We start from the raw sequence: 17,742 nt of genomic DNA on the forward strand, positions 1-17,742 counted from the left end.
GTCCGGCTTTGGCTCGCTCCCTCCCTTTTGGCTCTGCTATCGAGTGCTCCTGCCTGAAACTGGCAAGTAACCTCGGAGCGCGCCCGTTCGGCCTATCACTTGCTTCTGCCTGCGCCGCTCTCCCGCAGGGGCTGTGGTGAAAGCACAGTGATCCTCGGCTCGGCCAGCAACTTACGCGCCCTTTATCTGGAGCAGCCGCTTCCGGTTCCGGTAGCAGCTAGTCACGCTTGATCCCAGGCGCAGATCATGGCAGGCAGCCGGCTGGAAACCGTAGGGAGCGTCTTCTCGCGGTGTGTGCTCCGAGCCGCGGTGGGCTGAGGGTGCTTCCCCCAGGCTGGGGTTCTCAGCTGGTCACGCTCTTCCTTGGGGCGGACCTGAGCAGGGCGAGGCGTTCTGCAGGGTGCGGGGGCTGAGCTGGGTGAGACTCCCATGTTTTCTTCTGGCTTCGAATAGTTGTACCTGAGGATGCCTCTCCTTGCGTTTATGTGTCATGTTAAAGATTATTGCAGCCGCCTCTCCCCGAGTGGAGGTCTCTGGGAAGAGGAAGGGAGGAAGAGCCCGATGGGCCTGACTAGACCGCTCTTGAATTTTTCCGTGACGGAACGTGGGTGGGACGCACAAAAGAAGATAGAGGGATTTAACCCCTGAGCGTTGTTAGTTTGGTTTGGGATGTGGACAGACCTTCCCTGTAGGTGGGGAGCAGTCCTCCCCCTATCTGTGTTGCAAACCGCGTAATACCTTTAATGTCCCAAGCTGTGCTAGACTGATTAAGGGGCTTTGGCAGGCTACTGTAAATGACCCAGTTTCGTTCTGTTCCCTCTCTAAGGACTCGGAACCTGATTCGGGCCGGGGTGCTGAAGGAGAAACCTCTGTGGTTGGACATATATAACGCCTTTCCCCCGCTGAGGGAGCCCGTCTTCCAAAGACCCCGATTGCGATATGGCAAAGCCAAAGCTTCCATCCAGGACATCTGGTACCACGAGGATCAGATTAGAGCGTGAGTGCTCAGCCCTGTAGTGGACAGGAGGCAACAGAACTTAAGAAGGGGAGGTTTCGGTAGCAGTCTGGGAATTCAAATATGAAATTGAGTCAGGGGCTTGCCCTGTGGAGAAGACTTATCTAGCCAAATTAGGGAGTCAGCACCCCTTCCCCATAGTGAAACTGAAGTTCTGAAAACTGGAATCTGGAGCCCAGCAACTGAAAGATCATTGCAATTATAGCTGCCTGTTTCTGGGCATCTGCTTTGGGCCAGGAACTGTACTTTTGCAAGCATTATCTCATTCTCTAAAGGCCTTACTCTAACTTACAAGGAAGTATTGTTTCCGTTTTATTCAAGGAGACTGCGAAGCTCCGGGAAATTAGCTAACTTCTATTAATTACTAAATACATAGGAGGGTGGCAGATCTGAGAATCACATCTCTGACTCCAAGCTTATGGTGATCATTATGCCTGCCTTCTCCAGGAGTAGAGATAGGAGGAACGTGGTCTATGGATCTAGTAGTCCGGATCTTTGAAGCCACTCAGATGAAAGGATGCTTAAAAGTCTAAGAGAGGCCGGGCGTGGTGTTTCACGCCTGTAATCCCAACACTTTGGGAGGCCAAGGCGGGCGGATCACCTGAGGTCAGGAGTTCGAGACGAATCAGACCAATATGGTGAAACCCCGTCTCTACTAAAAATACAAAAATTAGCCGGGCATGGTGGTGGGTGCCTGTAGTCCCAGCTACTCGGGAGGCTGAGACAGGAGAATTGCTTGAACCTGGGAGGTGGAGGTTGCAGTGAGCCGAGATTGCACCACTGCACTCCAGCCTCGGCGACAGAGTGAGACAAATCACTAGGAATTTAAAGGAAAATCATGTGTTCTTTGTTTATTTTTTTTAGCATCCGTTTTCTCTTTTTTTCTTAAGCTCAGTGGCAAGAGTATTTCCTCTTTTGTTCTAAAAGCAACACATGCTACTTGTAGAAAATTTAGATACATGAGGAAAGCATAAAGAAGAAATCACAGGCTGAATGTGGTAGCTTGTGCCTGTAATCCCAGTGCTCTGGGAGGCGTAGGCGAGGATAGCTTGTGCCCAGGAGTTTGAGACCAGCTTGAGCAACATAGCAGGACTTGTCTCTACCGAAAAAAAAAAAAAGGAGTTGTCTTAGTTTACACTCTGATTAGCAGTTTCTTGGAGTTCTTACTTTATCCTTGTCAGTATTGGTAATGATTATTTAAGATTTTCTTTTTTCTGAGCCAGGTATGGTGGCCCATGCCTGTAATCCTAGCACTTTGGGAGGCTGAGGCGGGCAGATTGCCTGAGTTCAGGAGTTCGAGACCACTTTGGGCAACATGGTGAAACCCTGTCTTGACTAAAATACCAAAAATTAGCCGGGCATGGTGGTGGGTGCCTGTAGTCCCAGCTACTCTGGAGGCTGAGGTGGGAGAATTGCTTGAACCTAGAAGGTGGAGGTTGCAGTGAGCTGAGATTGCACCACTGCACTCCAGCCTGGGCAACAGAGGGAGACCCTGTCTCCAAAAGAGACAGGATCCTGATCTAGGTAGTTTTTTTTTTTTTTTTTTTTTGAATCGGAGTCTCACTCTGTCTCCCAGGCTGGCATGCAGTGGCACGATCTTGGCTCACTGTAAGCTCTGCCTTCCGGGTTCACGCCATTCTCCTGCTTCAGCCTCCCGAGTAGCTGGGACTATAGGCGACTGCCACCACGCCTGGCTAATTTGTGTATTTTTAGTAGAGACGGTGTTTCACCGTGTTAGCCATGATGGTCTCGATCTCCTGACCTCATGATCTGCCTGCCTTGGCCTCCCAAAGTGCTGGGATTATAGGCATGAGCCACTGCACCTGGCTGATCTAGGTGGTTTTAAAATAATAACCCCAGCACTTTGGGAAGCCCAGGCAGGCGGATCACGAGATCAGGAGTTCGAAACCAACCTGGCCAACATGATGAAACCCCGTCTCTACTAAAAATTAAAAAATTAGCTGGGTGTGGTGGCCCGGGCATGTAATCCCAGCTGCTTGGGAGGCTGAGGCAGGAGAATAGCTTGAACCTGGGTGCGGAGGTTGCAGTGAGCTGAGATGATGCCACTGCACTCCAGCCTGGGCGACAGAGCAAGACTCTGTCTTGGGAAAAGAAAACCAGTAATTGTGTCTAGAGATTTTAATTTCTGTTTCTTTGACAAGTTTCTCTACTTTCATGATTATTGGCCATTTGAATTTATTTTTGAAATATCTGTCTTCTTTACCTATTTTAATAATTGTTATTCTTGATCAGTAAGAATTCTTTATTGAATTGAAGATACTAAGTCTTTGACATACACTCCAGACATTTATTTATATGTTATTTGTTATTAATAATGCTTGTTTAATTTATAGAAGCTGGTTATTTCATTCCACTAATTTTTTTGGTGCCTTCTATGTGTTAAGCATTGTGCTAAACATTGTGCTAGGCACTGAAGTATTTTATGTATTCAAATCTACCCACTTTTTCTTTTTGCTGGCTTCATTGCCTTTAGGCTTAGCGGGTTTGGGAAAGTCTTTTTCAGTAAACTCAACTCTCTTTTTCTGAGTTATCTTTCAAAGTGCAAATGAGGGGTTGAAACTAGTAGAAATATTCATTCTTTAATCTTCTTTCCTCCTTCACTCTCCTTTTCCCAAAACTTAGTCACAGAAAAGGTGCTTCTAATGGTTTCCTAGCAACATTCTTTGTTGTTGTTGTTGTTGTTGTTGTTTTTGAGATGGAGTCTCGCTCTATCACCCAGGCTGGAGTGCAGTGGTGTAATTTTGGCTCACTGCAACCTCCACCTCCCGGGTCCAAGCAGTTCTCCTGCCTCAGCCTCCTAAGTAGCTGGAATTACAAGTGCACGCCACCACGCCTGGTTAATTTTTGTATTTTTAGTAGAGATGGGGTTTTACCATGTTGGTCAGGCTGGTCTCGAACTCCTGACCTTGTGATCCGCCCGCGTCGGCTTCCTAAAGTGTTGGGATTACAGGTATGAGCCACCCTGCCTGGCCTCCTAGCAACATTCTTAAAAATATCTTTAAAGTTCTCTATTTTTTTCATACTAAAAAAAAAAGAAAATAGATGTCACAACTTTTTTGGGACTACTTTTCTGCTGCCAGTCAGTTTTCATGTTTCCCCTTTTGTATGCCCTGAGAGCTTTGTTCATACTGCCCCTGTTGTGGCCTTAGCTTGTCTTTAATAGCTCTACATTACAAATGCCCTGTCTTTATTCAGTAACAAACATTCATTAAGCACTGTCATGGGCCAGGCATTGTCACATTCATTCCTGTAACTTCAGTGCCTAGCCCAATGTGTGGCATGTAAGTTGCTTATTAATTGTCTCTTGAATGAAGAAGCTAATGGATTAATGAACAGATGAACTATGAGGCTGGTAGAGAGAAATGCAAGAAAATTCCTTGGAGAGGAATGGTGGAGGGCCAGAATTGGGACTGTTTGGAGAATGGCCATCAGAGTTTTATTAGTTTTCTGAAACAATTTCAGCAACAGTAGGCTAGAAACCACTTCTATGGCCACATTTAGCATCCCTATACATTTATCTGAGATCTAAATAAGTGGTAAATCTCTCACTAGGAGTTTAGTGACAAAGCCCCTCCCCTTGAATACTGATGTTAGTTAGCTTTTAGTACCTAGAATTTGTCTAGTTCCTTTTTCTCTTAAATATTTAGACCAATGAATGTGCCTAATTGACTTTGATAATACACATCCATTATTCTTACTGTTATTTCAGGATGCTAGAAAATGGAATTTATAAGGTCATTATGTTCTGAATTGGAGCCCAGGCTTCCCCCTGGGACCCCTAACCCCAGCACTCTTTTAAGGTAGTAGAACAAGTATGTTCTTGCTCTACTTGGAAATTTTCGGCATAGGACATGAGATCTTTAAGGAGATTAAATGCTTTTTCAGCACCTTTCTTCTCAGACCCATTGCATGCACTTTGTGGTTCATTGATACATTAAAATCATTTGTGCTTTGCTCTCAGGTATAATCCCAGCACTTTAGGAGGCTGAGGCGGGTGGATCACTTCAGGTCAGGAGTTCGAAAGCAGCCTGGGCAACATGGTGAAACCCCATCTCTACTAAAAATGCAAAAATCAGCCAGGCGTGGTGGTGTGCACGTGTAGTCCCAGCTAATCTGGAGGCTGAAGTGGGAGGATCGCTTTAACCCAGGAGGCAGAGGTTGCAGTGAGCCGAGTTTGCACCACTGCACTCCAGCCTGGGCGACAGAGCGAGACTCCGTCTCAAAAATAAAGAAATAAAAAAAAAATTAAAAAAAAATCATTTGTGCTTCTGCTGTAGATAACATTGGAACTGGGTGATAAATGATTGGAGAATGTGGAATAGTTTACTGGTCCCTCTTGTTAAATACTACCTTTTTTTTTTTTTTTTTTTTTTTTTGCGACAGAGTGTTGCGCTCTCTCTCTCTCCCAGACTGGAGTGCAGTGGCTCAATCTCAGCTCACTGCAACCTTCACCTCCCAGGTTCAAGCGATTCTCCTCCTCGGCCTCCCGAGTAGCTGGAATTAAAAGCATGTGTCACCACGCCTGGCTAATTTTTTTTTTTTTTTTTTTGTATTTTTAGGGAGACGGGGTTTCACCATGTTGGCCAGGCTGGTCTTAAACTCTTGACCTCTAGTGATCCACCCACCTCGGCCTCCCAAAGTGCTGGGATTACAGGCATGAGCCACCATGCCCAGCCTGTTAAATATTATTTCTTTAAATTCTTTTTTTATTCTTAAATTTTTTACTATTGTCAGAACATATAAAAATTATTTCTATTAATGCCAAAATATTATCTTGTATTTATATAATTTATTGAAGCTCTTTGTGGCCCTCTTTTTTTTTTTTTTTTTTTTGTGTTTTTGATATTTAAAAAAGCTTATGGAGTGGTTGTACATGCCAGTAGTTCCAGCTACTTGGGAGGCTGAGGAAGGAGGACCATTGGAGTCTAGGAGTTCAAGGTTGTAGTACACTATGATTGTACCTGTGAATAGCCACTGCACTGAGAACAGCCTGGCAACATGGCAAGACCCCATCTCTAAAAAAAAAAAAAAAAAAAAAAGAAGGCACTTACAACAAAATAAATAAAACAAAAAGATGTATTAAAACCTAAGTGTAAAAAGTGAGATCATAACAGTACTGGAAGAAAACATAGGAGAATTAAAAAATCATCTGAGTGATAAAGGTCTTTTTAAGCATGATATAAAACTCCGAAGCCATAAAAGAAAATATTGGCCAGGCGCGGTGGCTCAAGCCTGTAATCCCAGCACTTTGGGAGGCCGACACGAGCGGATCACAAGGTCAGGAGATCGAGACCATCCTGGCTAACACGGTGAAATCCTGTCTCTACTAAAAAATACAAAAAACTAGCTGGGCGAGGTGGTGGGCGCCTGTAGTCCCAGCTACTCGGGAGGCTGAGGCAGGAGAATGGTGTAAACCTGGGAGGCGGAGCTTGCAGTGAGCTGAGATCCAGCCACTGCACTCCAGCCTGGGCGACAGAGCGAGACTCCCTCTCAAAAAAAAAAAAAAAGAAAATATTAAAATTTTCTGTATAAAAAAGTACCATAAGCAAAATCAAAAGACAGCCAACAAACTGGGAAAGATCTTTGCAATGGACTTTTGCAATATGACAAAGGACTAATTTTCTATGTATGTGGCTACAAAGTTTGCTTAGAAATCATTAAGAAAGAGACCACTGTCATAGTTTGGGCTGCTATAACAAATTACCCTAGACCAGGTGGCTTATAAACAAACGAAATTTCTTTCTCATAGTTCCAGATGCTGGGAAGTCTGAGATCAGGGTGCCAGTAGGGTCAGGTTCTGGGTAGGACTGTCTTCCTGATTCCTCACATTGAGAGAGTGGAAGCAAGCTCTCCTATCTCTTATTGGGGCACTCATCGCATCATGAGGGCTGATTACCATGACCTGATTATCTCCAAAAGTCTCCATCTCTAAATATCATCACATTGGGGATTAGGATTTCAACATACTAATTTTGGTGGGACACATTTAGTCCATAGCAGCCATCAAATCAAAAAGTGGACAAAGAACTTGGACAGTTCACAGTAAAGGAAATTCAGTTTGCTCTTAAACTCGAAAAGATGTCCAGTCTCTTTCAAAAGAAAAGCAAATTAAAACTATAAAGAGTTCTGGTTTCTTACCTATCAGGTTGGCGAAGATCAAAAAGTTGGAGAACGTGTGTGCGTGTGTATGTGTGTATGTGTGTGTGTGTGTGTTTGTGTATTTTTTTGTTTTTGTTTTTGAGACAGGATCTCACCCAGGGTGGGATGCAGTGGCGCCTATCATGGCTCACTGCAGCCTTGACCTCCTGGTCTCAAGTGATCCTCCCACCTCAGCCTCCTGAGTAGCTGGGACTACAGGTGTATGCCACCATTCCTGGCTAATTTTTAATTTTTTTGTAGAGATGGGGTCCCACTATATTGCTCAGGCTGGTCTTGAACTCCTGGCCTCAAGTGATCCTCCTGCCTTGGCTTCCCAAAGTGCTGGAATTACAGGCATCAGTCACCACACCTGGTCTAAATATATATATATTTTTTCACTGGGATTACAGGTGTGAGCCACTGCACCTGGCTCATGTGTGTGTGTGTATATATTTTTTTGTTTTGTTTTGTTTTGTTTCTTTTTCTTTTTGAGACAGGGTCTCAGGTCTCACCATATTGCCCAAGCTGGTGGTGAGCTTCTGGCCTCAAAAGATCCTCCTGCCTCAGCTTCCCAAGCAGGTGGGATTATATGTATGAGCCTCTATGCTCAGCTGGAGAATGTCATTTGGTCAGGGTGTGCAGAGATAGGCACTCATGTATTACCGATGTGAATGTAAATTGGTGCGGCCACTTTGGAAAGCATTTTGGCAATTTGGAAGGCTTAATTACAAAGGCACGTACCTTGATCCAGTAATACCACATTTGTGAATTTATGCCACAGACTTATTTACGTGGTGCGCTAAAATTATAAATAGAGATAATGATTGCAGCACGGTTTAGAGTAGCAAAGGACTGGAAACAATCTCCATGCACTGATAAGGCAAGATGTAGGGAGGAGAAATGGGGAGTGACTGCTCAGATACAGTGCCTCCTTTGGGGGTGATGACAGTGTTTTGGAACTAGATAGAGGTGTTAGTTGCACAGCTTTGTGAGTTTTCTACATGTCGCTTAATTGCACACTGAAAAATGTTAAATTTGGGCTGGGGACAGTGGCTCATACCTGTAAGCCCAGGATTTTTGGAAGCCAAGGTGAGAGGATCTCTTGAGGCTAGCAGTTCAAGACCAGCCTGGGCAACATAGTGAGACTGTATCTCTACAAAAAAATTTAAAACTTAGCCAGGCATGGTGGTGCTGCGAACCTGTAGTTCCAGCTACTCAGGAGGCTGAGGCAGGAGGATTGCTTGAGCCCAGGAGTTTGAGGCTGCAGTGAGCTATGATCACAGCACTGCTACCTGCCTGGGTGACACAGTGAGACCCTGTCTCTTTGGGCGGAGGGGGGGGAGTTAATTTTATGATGTGTGAATTTTATCTCAGTTTTTATTATTTATTTTTATTTTGTTATTATTTTTTGCGACAGAGTCTTGTTCTGTCACCCAGGCTGGAGTGCAGTGGTGCGATCTCCACTTACTGCAACCTCCGCCTCCTGGATTCAAGCGATTCTCCCACCTAACCCTCCCAAGTAGCTGTGACTACAGGCATATGCCACCATGCCTGCTAATTTCTTTGTATTTTTAGTAGAGATGGAGTTTCACCATGTTGAACTCCTGGTCTCAAGTAATCTGCCTGCCTCAGCCTCCCAAACTGCTGGGATTATAGGCATGAGCCACTGTGCATAGCCATACCTCAGTTTTTAAAAAGGCAAGATGTAGAGCAAGGTTTACTATTCTTTGGGTTAAAAATGTGGCTGGGGACAGGGAATGATAGTGCATATGTGCTAGTATATTAGTGTAATATTTCTGGATGGATATACAAGAAATTGGTTAGTATTGCTTCCTGGGAAGGGAACTGGGGGGCTGGGGTGCAGAAATGGGAGGGAGTGTTACTTTTCACTGGCCACCCTTTTGTGCTATTTGATGTATTTACCATGTGCATGTGTGCATTACTTATCTAAAAAAACAAAACTGTTCAGCTTAGGCTTTGTGGGTTGTACTGTACTTAACTCTTCAGGAACTAGCACTTATTTATTTCTTTTATTCCATTCTCATTCACAGTCTATAATCAGAGATTTATATTATGTTGTTTGCATTTTCTAGGAAGTTTTATTCAGTGTATGGGTCTGGTCAAAGAGCTTTTGATCTGTTCAATCCAAACTACAAGTCTACCTGTCAACGGTAAGCCATTTTATAAGTCCTAGGCTATTCATATTATTTTTTAAGGATTTCATTATCCATTTGATACTGTGTAACAGCGTGTCTTAACAACGCTTACAAACAGACCTAAAATGTGACTGCTTGGAATTACAGGTTTGTGGAGAAGTACACTGAGCTGCAGAAACTTGGAGAAACAGATGAAGAGAAGTTATTTGTGGAAACAGGGAAGGCTTTATTGGCAGAAGGTGTCATTTTAAGACGAGTTGGCGAAGCAAGGACTGTGAGTAGTTCATTGTTAAAATTGTTACTGGGTTTATAGTTGTCCCTCAGTATGCACAGGGGTTTGGTACTAGGGCCCCTGCGGATACCAAAATTCACGGATGCTCAAATCCCTTTTATAAAGTGCTGTAGGTTTTGCATATAACCTACACATATCCTCCCATATACTTTAATCATATCTAAATCACTTACATAACACAATGTAAATGCTATATAAGTAGTTATACTCTATTTTTAAAAATTTATATTTTTTTATTGTTATTTTTTTATTTATTTACTGCTAAAATATTTTTGATCTGTGGTTTGTTGAATCTGCATATGTAGAACCTGCAGATGCAGAGGGTTGACCAGAGTTGCCAATCTGATGGAAGTTAAAGAGAGACTTGGTTTTCTTTCCCTAACCTTGGCTTATGTTCTTAAACTCCAGGTCAAATACTGTTACACTGAATATACTAGAATTTTGTGGTAATGAGTGCTACTTGAAACAAGTGAGTCGTCATTAGGGCTTTTGAAATTGTGGTTCTATAGACTTTTTAAAATCATGTTTACTATTTGTTATAGTAGAATTGGATCTGAGATATTAGTGCTAAATTTTTCACTCAGTGATAGAATATGCCTAGTTATATATCTTTAGCCAATTAATTGAGTGAAAATATAACACCTGTGTGATACTTACATCTGGTCTTTTAAGCAACATGAAGGTAGTCACGATTCCTGGAAATCCGAACACTTGAGTGTCAGACCACAGACTGCGGTGGAAGAGAACGAGACTCAGAAAGAAGTTCCACAGGACCAGCATTTGGAAGCACCTGCAGACCAGTTGAAAGGTCTCTCGCCTCCCTGAAGGACCTGTATACTGTGTATGCTGGCATTCACGCTACTCACTGGCTGAATGTTGAGCTATTTTTAAACAGTTGAACTGTGTAAATGTTTCCTGATCTCTAAGGTATTATGTTTGCCTTCTCTTAGTTATTTCTGGGTTGTCATAAAGCTCGGTATCATAGTTTGACAGAAGCAGTTATGCGAACTTTTATGTTAGGACATTACTAAATAAAGAATTCCCTAGCTGCTTATAAAGTAAATTTACTTTGAATTGTAAATAACATGAAGAAACCTTTATAAAGATTGTTCAAATGGGACTCAGTCTGACTAGGCTTGCTTTGATGTTTGTTAGTATGTGGGCTGGCTACATTTGATTCCCTGGTACATATTTCTTCTGATCCATCAAACTTCTACATGTACACATGGTGTGATCCCTTGGCTAACTGGTTTTGTCTGCAGAGAATCTTTGTACTTCTTGCTATAGAATGATTATCTTTCCACTTGAGAGGCCAAGCTGACTTGCACTTTGTGGTAAGAGTGGGGACCTGTCATTGCTAATGCACAAAGGCCAAAACTGTAACTTTAATGTCATGGATTGAGTGTGCTGGAGACAGTTAACATAGGTCTGCACAGACTAGGCTGTTCAGTAAATACTTGCTGAATGAATAAGTGAATGAATGGTTATATCCAGCTAAAGACTGGATTCATATGGTGTAGATAACAGGATTGCCAAGAAAGGAGGCAGCTAATTTAGGTGATGCTCTCCACCAGCATCCACCTGCCTCCCTGGGGCCAAGGTGTACCTACAAGTCTTTATCAACTGCCCTGCCTTCCTCATTTCCCTAGGTTTTACTAAATACATGAAATATCCCTCTGAGATTGCAGCCTTTGTATATGTGGTCAAGCCAGTGGTTTTCAGCTGTCAGTAGTAAGCTGCTTCAGAAATTCCCTATTTTAAAACTCATGTAGCTTTTCTATCCAGTGGTTCTTTGTGTGTGGTCTCATCTCTCCTGGTACGCTGTGAGGCAGGTCCACATCTCACAGTCTGGACATGGTACACATCCATGCACGTGGGTGCTCAGTTATGCAGGTGAATGAATACATGAGGCAAAAGCAGCTCTCAGCCGTGCTGCTTCCCCCTCGACCTTTATCACTGTTTCACAATTGCTTGCATTTGGAGAATGCTTTGCTTTTTGGTAGGGAAGTAAATTTCATCCATTCAAAGACATTACACAACCATTGAGACCAAACATCGGGCCAGACCTTGGGAAGAGGACTTAAAAAGCAGATGAAAGACACAGTCTGTTCTCAGAGGAACAAAGAATTGAGGGGTCACTCATCTCTTTAAACCTTAGGTTTCTGGGTTTTTAAGGGCAGGGTTTTTTTTGCCACAATGATGAAGACTTAAAAAAATTTTTTTCCTTCATGTCTGGGTTGATGTCCCATTTTTGTTTGTTTTCCTCCTCTTGTAGATTTTTAATTTTTTTTTTTTTTTTTTTTTTTTTTAAGCGATGGAGTATCACTCTGTTTCCCAGGCTGGAGTACAGTGGAGCCATCTTGACTCACTGCAACCTCTGCCTCCTGGGTTCGAGCAGTTCTCCTGCCTCAGCCTCCCGAGTAGCTGGGATTACAGGTGTATGCCATGAAGCCTGGCTAATTCTTGTATGTTTAGTAGAGACAGGTTTTACCATGTTGCCCAGGCTGATCTCAAACTGCTGGCCTCAAGTGATCCACCCGTCTCAACCTCCCAAAATGCTGGGATTACAGGCGTGAGCCACCATGCCTGGCCTTACATTTTTTTTAAATTTTAGGAGATGGGGGTCTCACTGGGTCACCCAGGCTGGGTGCAGTGGCGCATATGCCACTGCAGTCTTAAACTCCTGGGCCGAAGCCATCCTGGCTCACCTCCCGAATAGCTAGGACTACAGGCATGTGCCACCATGCCTGGCTCTTTAACCTTTTTTTTTTTTTTTTTTTTGTAGAGATGGAATCTTGCTATGTTGCCCAGGCTGGCCTGATCTCAAACTCCTGGCCTCAAGCGATCCTCCTGCCTCAGCCTCCCGAAGTGCTGGGATTACAGGCCTGAGCCACTGTACTGGGGCTGAAGACTTTTAAAGAAGTTATTTGTTGCATAATTCTTTAAAAAAATTATACATGCACATGGTTCAAAACTTAACAGTAAAAAGCTAGTCTACCACCCCTGTTCACCAGCCACCCTTTTTCCCTTCCCTGAGGCCACCACTGTCACCATTTCCTTGTGTGTTCTTCCAGAAATATTTTGGGCATGGATGGGACACTATGCATACTGTTCTGTACCTTGCTTTTCTAGTTAATATGTCTCAGAGATCCACTGTGATTTAATCAGTGCCTGACTGAAGAAAGTGTTCTTTGTTTTACTGTGTTGCAAATGGGCTGCTAGAGTTACGGGATGCTGGATCAAGGAGTAGATCATTTTGAGTTTGCAAATCTTCGTCCATAGAAATTGTGCTTAACTAGACTCTCATAGCAATGTATGAGAATGCATTTCCCTACACATTCTGATCTTGTTAAACCAGACTGGGACTCTGGACCAGAAGGGAAAGACCATCCCTGTATAGCAAATTTCTGGATGGGGAAAAAAGCTGCTGTCACTCATTGACTTCTTTAGGTTGAGTCTCAGTGATCAAAACATAGTGAAAGGTGTGAAGCTTACTCTGAAAACTCAGAACTATTCCCACAGTTTGGGCAAAAGCCATCATCAGATCCCCATCACGTTTTGGAGAGAATGGAAGCATGACTGCATTCTTGGCTTTAAAGAGCTTAAAATCAGGCCGGGCTCCGTGGCTCATGCCTGTAATCCCAGCACTTTGGGAGGCCAAGGCGGGCGGATCACCTGAGGTCAGGAGTTTGAGACCAGCCTGGCCAACATAGTGAAACCCCATCTTTCCTAAAAATACAAAAAAATTAGCTGGGCGTGGTGGCGTGTGCCTATAATACCAGCTACCTAGGAGGCTGAGGCAGGAGAATTGCTGGAACCCAGGAGGCAGAAACTGCAGTTGAGCTGAAATCGTGCCACTGCACTCCAGCTTGGGCGACAGAGCAAGACCCTGTCTCAAAAACAACAACAACAACAACAAAAGCTTAAAATCGAGTTGGGACCACAGGAGTGACTTGTGAAACAGCAAGATGAACAGGAATCCTTTTAAACTCTGATATAAAAGTACAGTAGAGGTTCAGGGGCAAGGAATCAGTTCTGGATTTGTCTAGGAATACTGCATGAGACCCTGGAAAGGCAGTGGGATGGACATGTACATGCAGTTTCTTTGGCCAGGAACACCGTCCCTTCCACCATGGTCTGTAGGAATTGAACCTTCCGTGCCCTTTTCAAATGGTGTCTGTGCTCAGAAACTACATAATATCAAGTCCCTTACTGAACCCCCTACAGATTGTATTCATAAGGTGCTTCACTGCTGTTGGTCTACCTGGTCTACTGTTTGTACTCCTGCCTCATTTACTGTGGCCTTCATTCAAGTAGTAATGATTCTCTACCTATTAAGAGTATAGGGTGGGTGTGGTGGCTCATGCCTGTAATCCTAGCACTTTGGGAAGCCAAAATGGGCAGATCACCTGAGGTCAGGAGTTTGAGACCAGCCTGGGCAACATGATGAAACCCTGTCTCTACTAAAAATACAAAAATTAGCCAGGTGTGGTGGCAGGCACCTGTAATCCCAGCTACTTGGCAGGCTGAGGCAGGAGAATCGCTTGAACCCAGGAGGCGGAGATTACAGTGAGCTGAGATCATGCTACAGCACCCCAGCCTGGGCAACAGAGGAGACGCCTTCTCGAAAAATAAAATTAAAAAAAAAAAAAAAAAGTATAAAAGAGGGCAGACATTCCTTTTTTTTTTTTTTTTTTGAGATGGAGTCTCGCTCTGTCACCCAGGTTGGAGGGCAGTGGTGCGATCTCACCTCACTGCAAGCTCTGCCTCCTGAGTTCACGCCATTCTCCTGCCTCGGCCTCCCGAGTAGCTGGGACTACAGGCGCCCACTACCACGCCCGGCCAATTTTTTGTATTTTTAGTAGAGACGGGGTTTCACCGTGTTAGCCAGATGGTCTCAATCTCCTGACCTCATGATCAGCTCGCCTCGGCCTCCCAAAGTGCTGGGATTACAGGTGTGAGCCAGCGCGCCCAGTCAGGAGGGCAGAAATTCTTATTCTTTTAACCCATTGAAACGTTAAACAGCCTTTCAGGAGCAGACCCTCCTACGGGTTTGCTGAATCCGAGGCGCGAGGAAGGCATATATCCAGGTTACAGCGAAGTTTGCACCAGACAAGAAGATTTGGGTTCTAGATCTAGATACTCTAGGCAGTTTTTACTGTGTGACCCTGTGCCTGTCACAGTATTTCAGCCTGTAAAATATGGACACTGTTTGCCTTTTTGGCTTCCAGTTAGTGCTGTGAGGATTAATTGAGATATTGAGTGCAAAGCTCATTTGTAATGTGTGGCAAGTGGTTTTATTGCTATTTTGAGCAGTGGTGGAAAAGCCCATTTGAACAGAGAGGATGAGATAAGAGCATGGTGGCCTTGACAACTACCTGGAGGAGCCAGTTGGGTATGGGGAGGTTTGAGCAGGGAAAGAATGTAGTGAAAGCAGTGTCAGGTCAAAGAAAGGTTTGCCTAGGAGTGATATAAAGAATGGGATGGAGGAGTGGGCAGCCGAAGGAGGAAAGAGGAGACATGTCAGAGGGACCAAAAAGGAGGCAGCAAGTCCAAGGTCACAAACCTGAGTAATTAGAAAACTTAGCAGCATCACTAACACCCAGTTGGTGACGTGGAACTGGTGCTCTCCGGGGAGAGAGCTTCAATTCTCAACCAACTAAGTTGAAGGTGATGGTACCATGTAAGTGGCAGACAGAGATAAGGGATAGGTGTCTACAGGGGTAAGATTTGGAGCCAGGAGAATAAACGAGCTTTCCAAGGGTAGTGGAGAGAGACCCAGGATGTGGGGGGCTGGCAGGTAAATGCTTTAAGTGATAGAATAGGAGGGATGAGAAAGCTAGCAAGAGAAATTCACATCCCACATCTTCCATCACTTACATGTCCAGACTTATTGAAGTGGTCCCGGATTCACCAAATTTTATAGAGCTCTGACTTTGCTTTTATTGGGTAGGCCTGATTTTTGATGGTGTCCTTAAAAGGCTAGCCCGATTCTTCTTGTAGTTTTGTAGAACACTTTGTATCGAGAGTTCTCTGATAATGAAAGTGGTATTACAGAATAATCTGCCCCCCGAAGGATTCCTGATTTTGTTAAAGTGATACCTTTCTCTGTAAATAAATGATGGTGTGCCACTTAAAAACCTTCAGCAGATTTCTTTTTTTAAGCAAAGCCACTCAAGTGGGACAGTAAGATTTTCTCTGAGGCTGGCACTGGTGCCTGCCTCTGCTCCGGGGAATCCAGACGTGGCACACCGGAGTTGGGCCTCATCCATCCTCAGTTTTCATCTGCGACCCAGCCTGACTCAGAATGGGCTGGCAGTTTTCCTGAGTACATGGGAGTTAGGGCAGAGAACACGATGTGGTGCTGATAGTCAACGCAAACTGGCACAGCCTCAGCCAGAAGACTGGAGCTAGGGGCAAGCAAAGGCGAGTGGAGGAGGGGATGGGGAAGGCCGAGGCTGTTTTCTTCCTGGTCTCTATGTTCCTGAGCTCAATTCCAGAACAGCCGAAAGGTGGGAGCCTGACTCGGGCTAAGTTAGTCATGCGTTCTGAGCCTTTGACCATGCTGGGTAAGATGAGGGATGGCTGAGCAGGTTCAGTGAGCAACTTGGTCGAGGTCACCTTGGCTGGCAGAGGAAGGGCACCTGCCCTCCTGTGGAAAAGACAGGAAATGGCTTTCATGTCACTCCTAGGGTAGCGCTCAATGTGGCAGGCGGGTCCCTGATTGGATGAGCCCAGCCCTGAAGCAGTTTCTGTGGTGATGCTGAACCAGACAAGTGGTTATTGCTGCAGCACGAAAAAGAAAAGGTTGCTAGGGGAAGGCAGAGGAGGCAGGAAGTTAAGTGTTACGTTCCCTACAAAATGTTGCCACTGCCAGCCACCACCACCACCACCACCACCCTCCATCCATGCAGATTACAGATGGGGTTTCTGGGGAATACTGGCTGACAACGAAAATGCATTTCAAGTATCATTTTACCCTCAACAAACGCTTTTCCTGGACTGCAACTGAAATAAATGTCAGTCACCTGACCTTCTAGCTGCTCAGTTCTTTTAATTAAAAGATAGTTCTAAGCAAGATCCAATAGTGGTCTATTTATTATTTATCAAGCATTTTCCTTCCAGCAGTTAGTGAAAGGTCAGTGGCTTCAACTGAGCTTTGTTTTTGGTGAGCAGCTTGGATGAAAAAGATATACAATCAATCTCTCCTGTTTGCTCATGGGCAGGACACTGTTGAATAGTCATTGTGGCATTTAGGATCGCAGGCCTCTGAAACATGCAGAAAAGTGCACGTGCCCTTGCTGCTGAACATTTCTCTAAAAGTAAACATCAGGTTGTGATTATGGTTAATAATGAGATATTGATTGTTTGAAAATGTCACCGCCTGGGACCTGTTGGTTTCAGCACCACTAGATGGCGCTGCACTCTCATGCTGTTCAACTACAGTCATGTCATTTCCTTGCCTCGGGGTACCTTGCCTTTCAAGGTTGACGAGTGTCCTTGTAAAATAATGTTCTGGCTGAAATTTAGGAAGCTGAGGTCCTGGGGTGCTATTGGGATGGGGTAGAGATGGAGGGGACAGGCCACGGGACAAATGACAAAGGCCTGCCGGGGACAGCGGCACTGTTTGTACCATAATAGGAGCTGGAGAAGAAGGAGCTTACTGCGCTGAGCCCCTGGAGACTCTGCCCAGAGCAATGTTTCCTAACCTTCTCCAGTCAATGACACATCTGCGAATTGGCTGTGGAGGACAGCGGGAGAGAGAACAGTGCAGGCAGGGAGGCGGAGCAGCGGAAAAAACCCAGGCCTTGGAGAACAGACCTGGATTTGAAACCCTGATCTGTTGCTTTGTCTGGTGACATTAGGGGAGTTAGTAAACAGTCTGAACCTCAATTTCCTTATCTGTAAAACAAGGGTAATAACGTCTACCTCACTGAGTTGCTGTGAGGACTGAATGAGAACGTGAACAAAGTTCTTGCAGAGTACTGTCTTTGCTGTCAATGCCTAGAAGGCTTTCAGCCACTGTCTTGGGCGGGGAGGGATTAACATGTGCTAGGTTAACACGGAGAAGAAACAAGAAGGGGTATTGTGTCCCCTTTCACCAGCCACTCGTCTAAACA

General features: G+C 44.6%; 1 protein-coding gene and 3 long non-coding RNA genes across 5 annotated transcripts; 3 read left to right on the top strand and 1 right to left on the bottom strand.

Moving 5' to 3' along the window:
• The first annotated feature begins 238 nt into the window (after positions 1-238).
• Positions 239-10,631, top strand: MRPS23 (mitochondrial ribosomal protein S23). Its single transcript, NM_001266488.1, is given in 5 exon segments — positions 239-290; positions 827-997; positions 9,268-9,345; positions 9,478-9,604; positions 10,295-10,631. Coding segments are annotated over 5 exon segments (573 nt in total). The 5' UTR covers positions 239-246; the 3' UTR covers positions 10,448-10,631.
• LOC144335525 (uncharacterized) lies at positions 826-5,382 on the bottom strand. Its single transcript, XR_013406454.1, has 2 exons — positions 3,935-5,382; positions 826-1,423 (listed from the first exon to the last, which is right to left on the bottom strand). It is a non-coding gene; the product is annotated as an uncharacterized LOC144335525 (long non-coding RNA).
• Positions 2,219-6,075, top strand: LOC144335527 (uncharacterized). The gene is made up of 3 exons (XR_013406456.1): positions 2,219-2,238; positions 3,987-4,997; positions 5,677-6,075. It is a non-coding gene; the product is annotated as an uncharacterized LOC144335527 (long non-coding RNA).
• A 1,776-nt stretch (positions 10,632-12,407) lies between the features above and the next one.
• Positions 12,408-16,704, top strand: LOC144335523 (uncharacterized). 2 transcript variants are annotated; one of them, XR_013406452.1, is made up of 2 exons: positions 12,408-12,909; positions 14,578-15,762. It is a non-coding gene; the product is annotated as an uncharacterized LOC144335523 (long non-coding RNA). The 2 variants fall into 2 exon arrangements; XR_013406451.1 differs by lacking the exon at positions 12,408-12,909 and adding an exon at positions 13,149-13,969 and having other exon boundaries at positions 14,578-16,704.
• Positions 16,705-17,742: the final 1,038 nt, after the last annotated feature.

Source organism: Macaca mulatta, chromosome 16 (genome assembly GCF_049350105.2).
Source record: "Macaca mulatta isolate MMU2019108-1 chromosome 16, T2T-MMU8v2.0, whole genome shotgun sequence".
NCBI classification, from domain to species: domain Eukaryota; kingdom Metazoa; phylum Chordata; class Mammalia; order Primates; family Cercopithecidae; genus Macaca; species Macaca mulatta.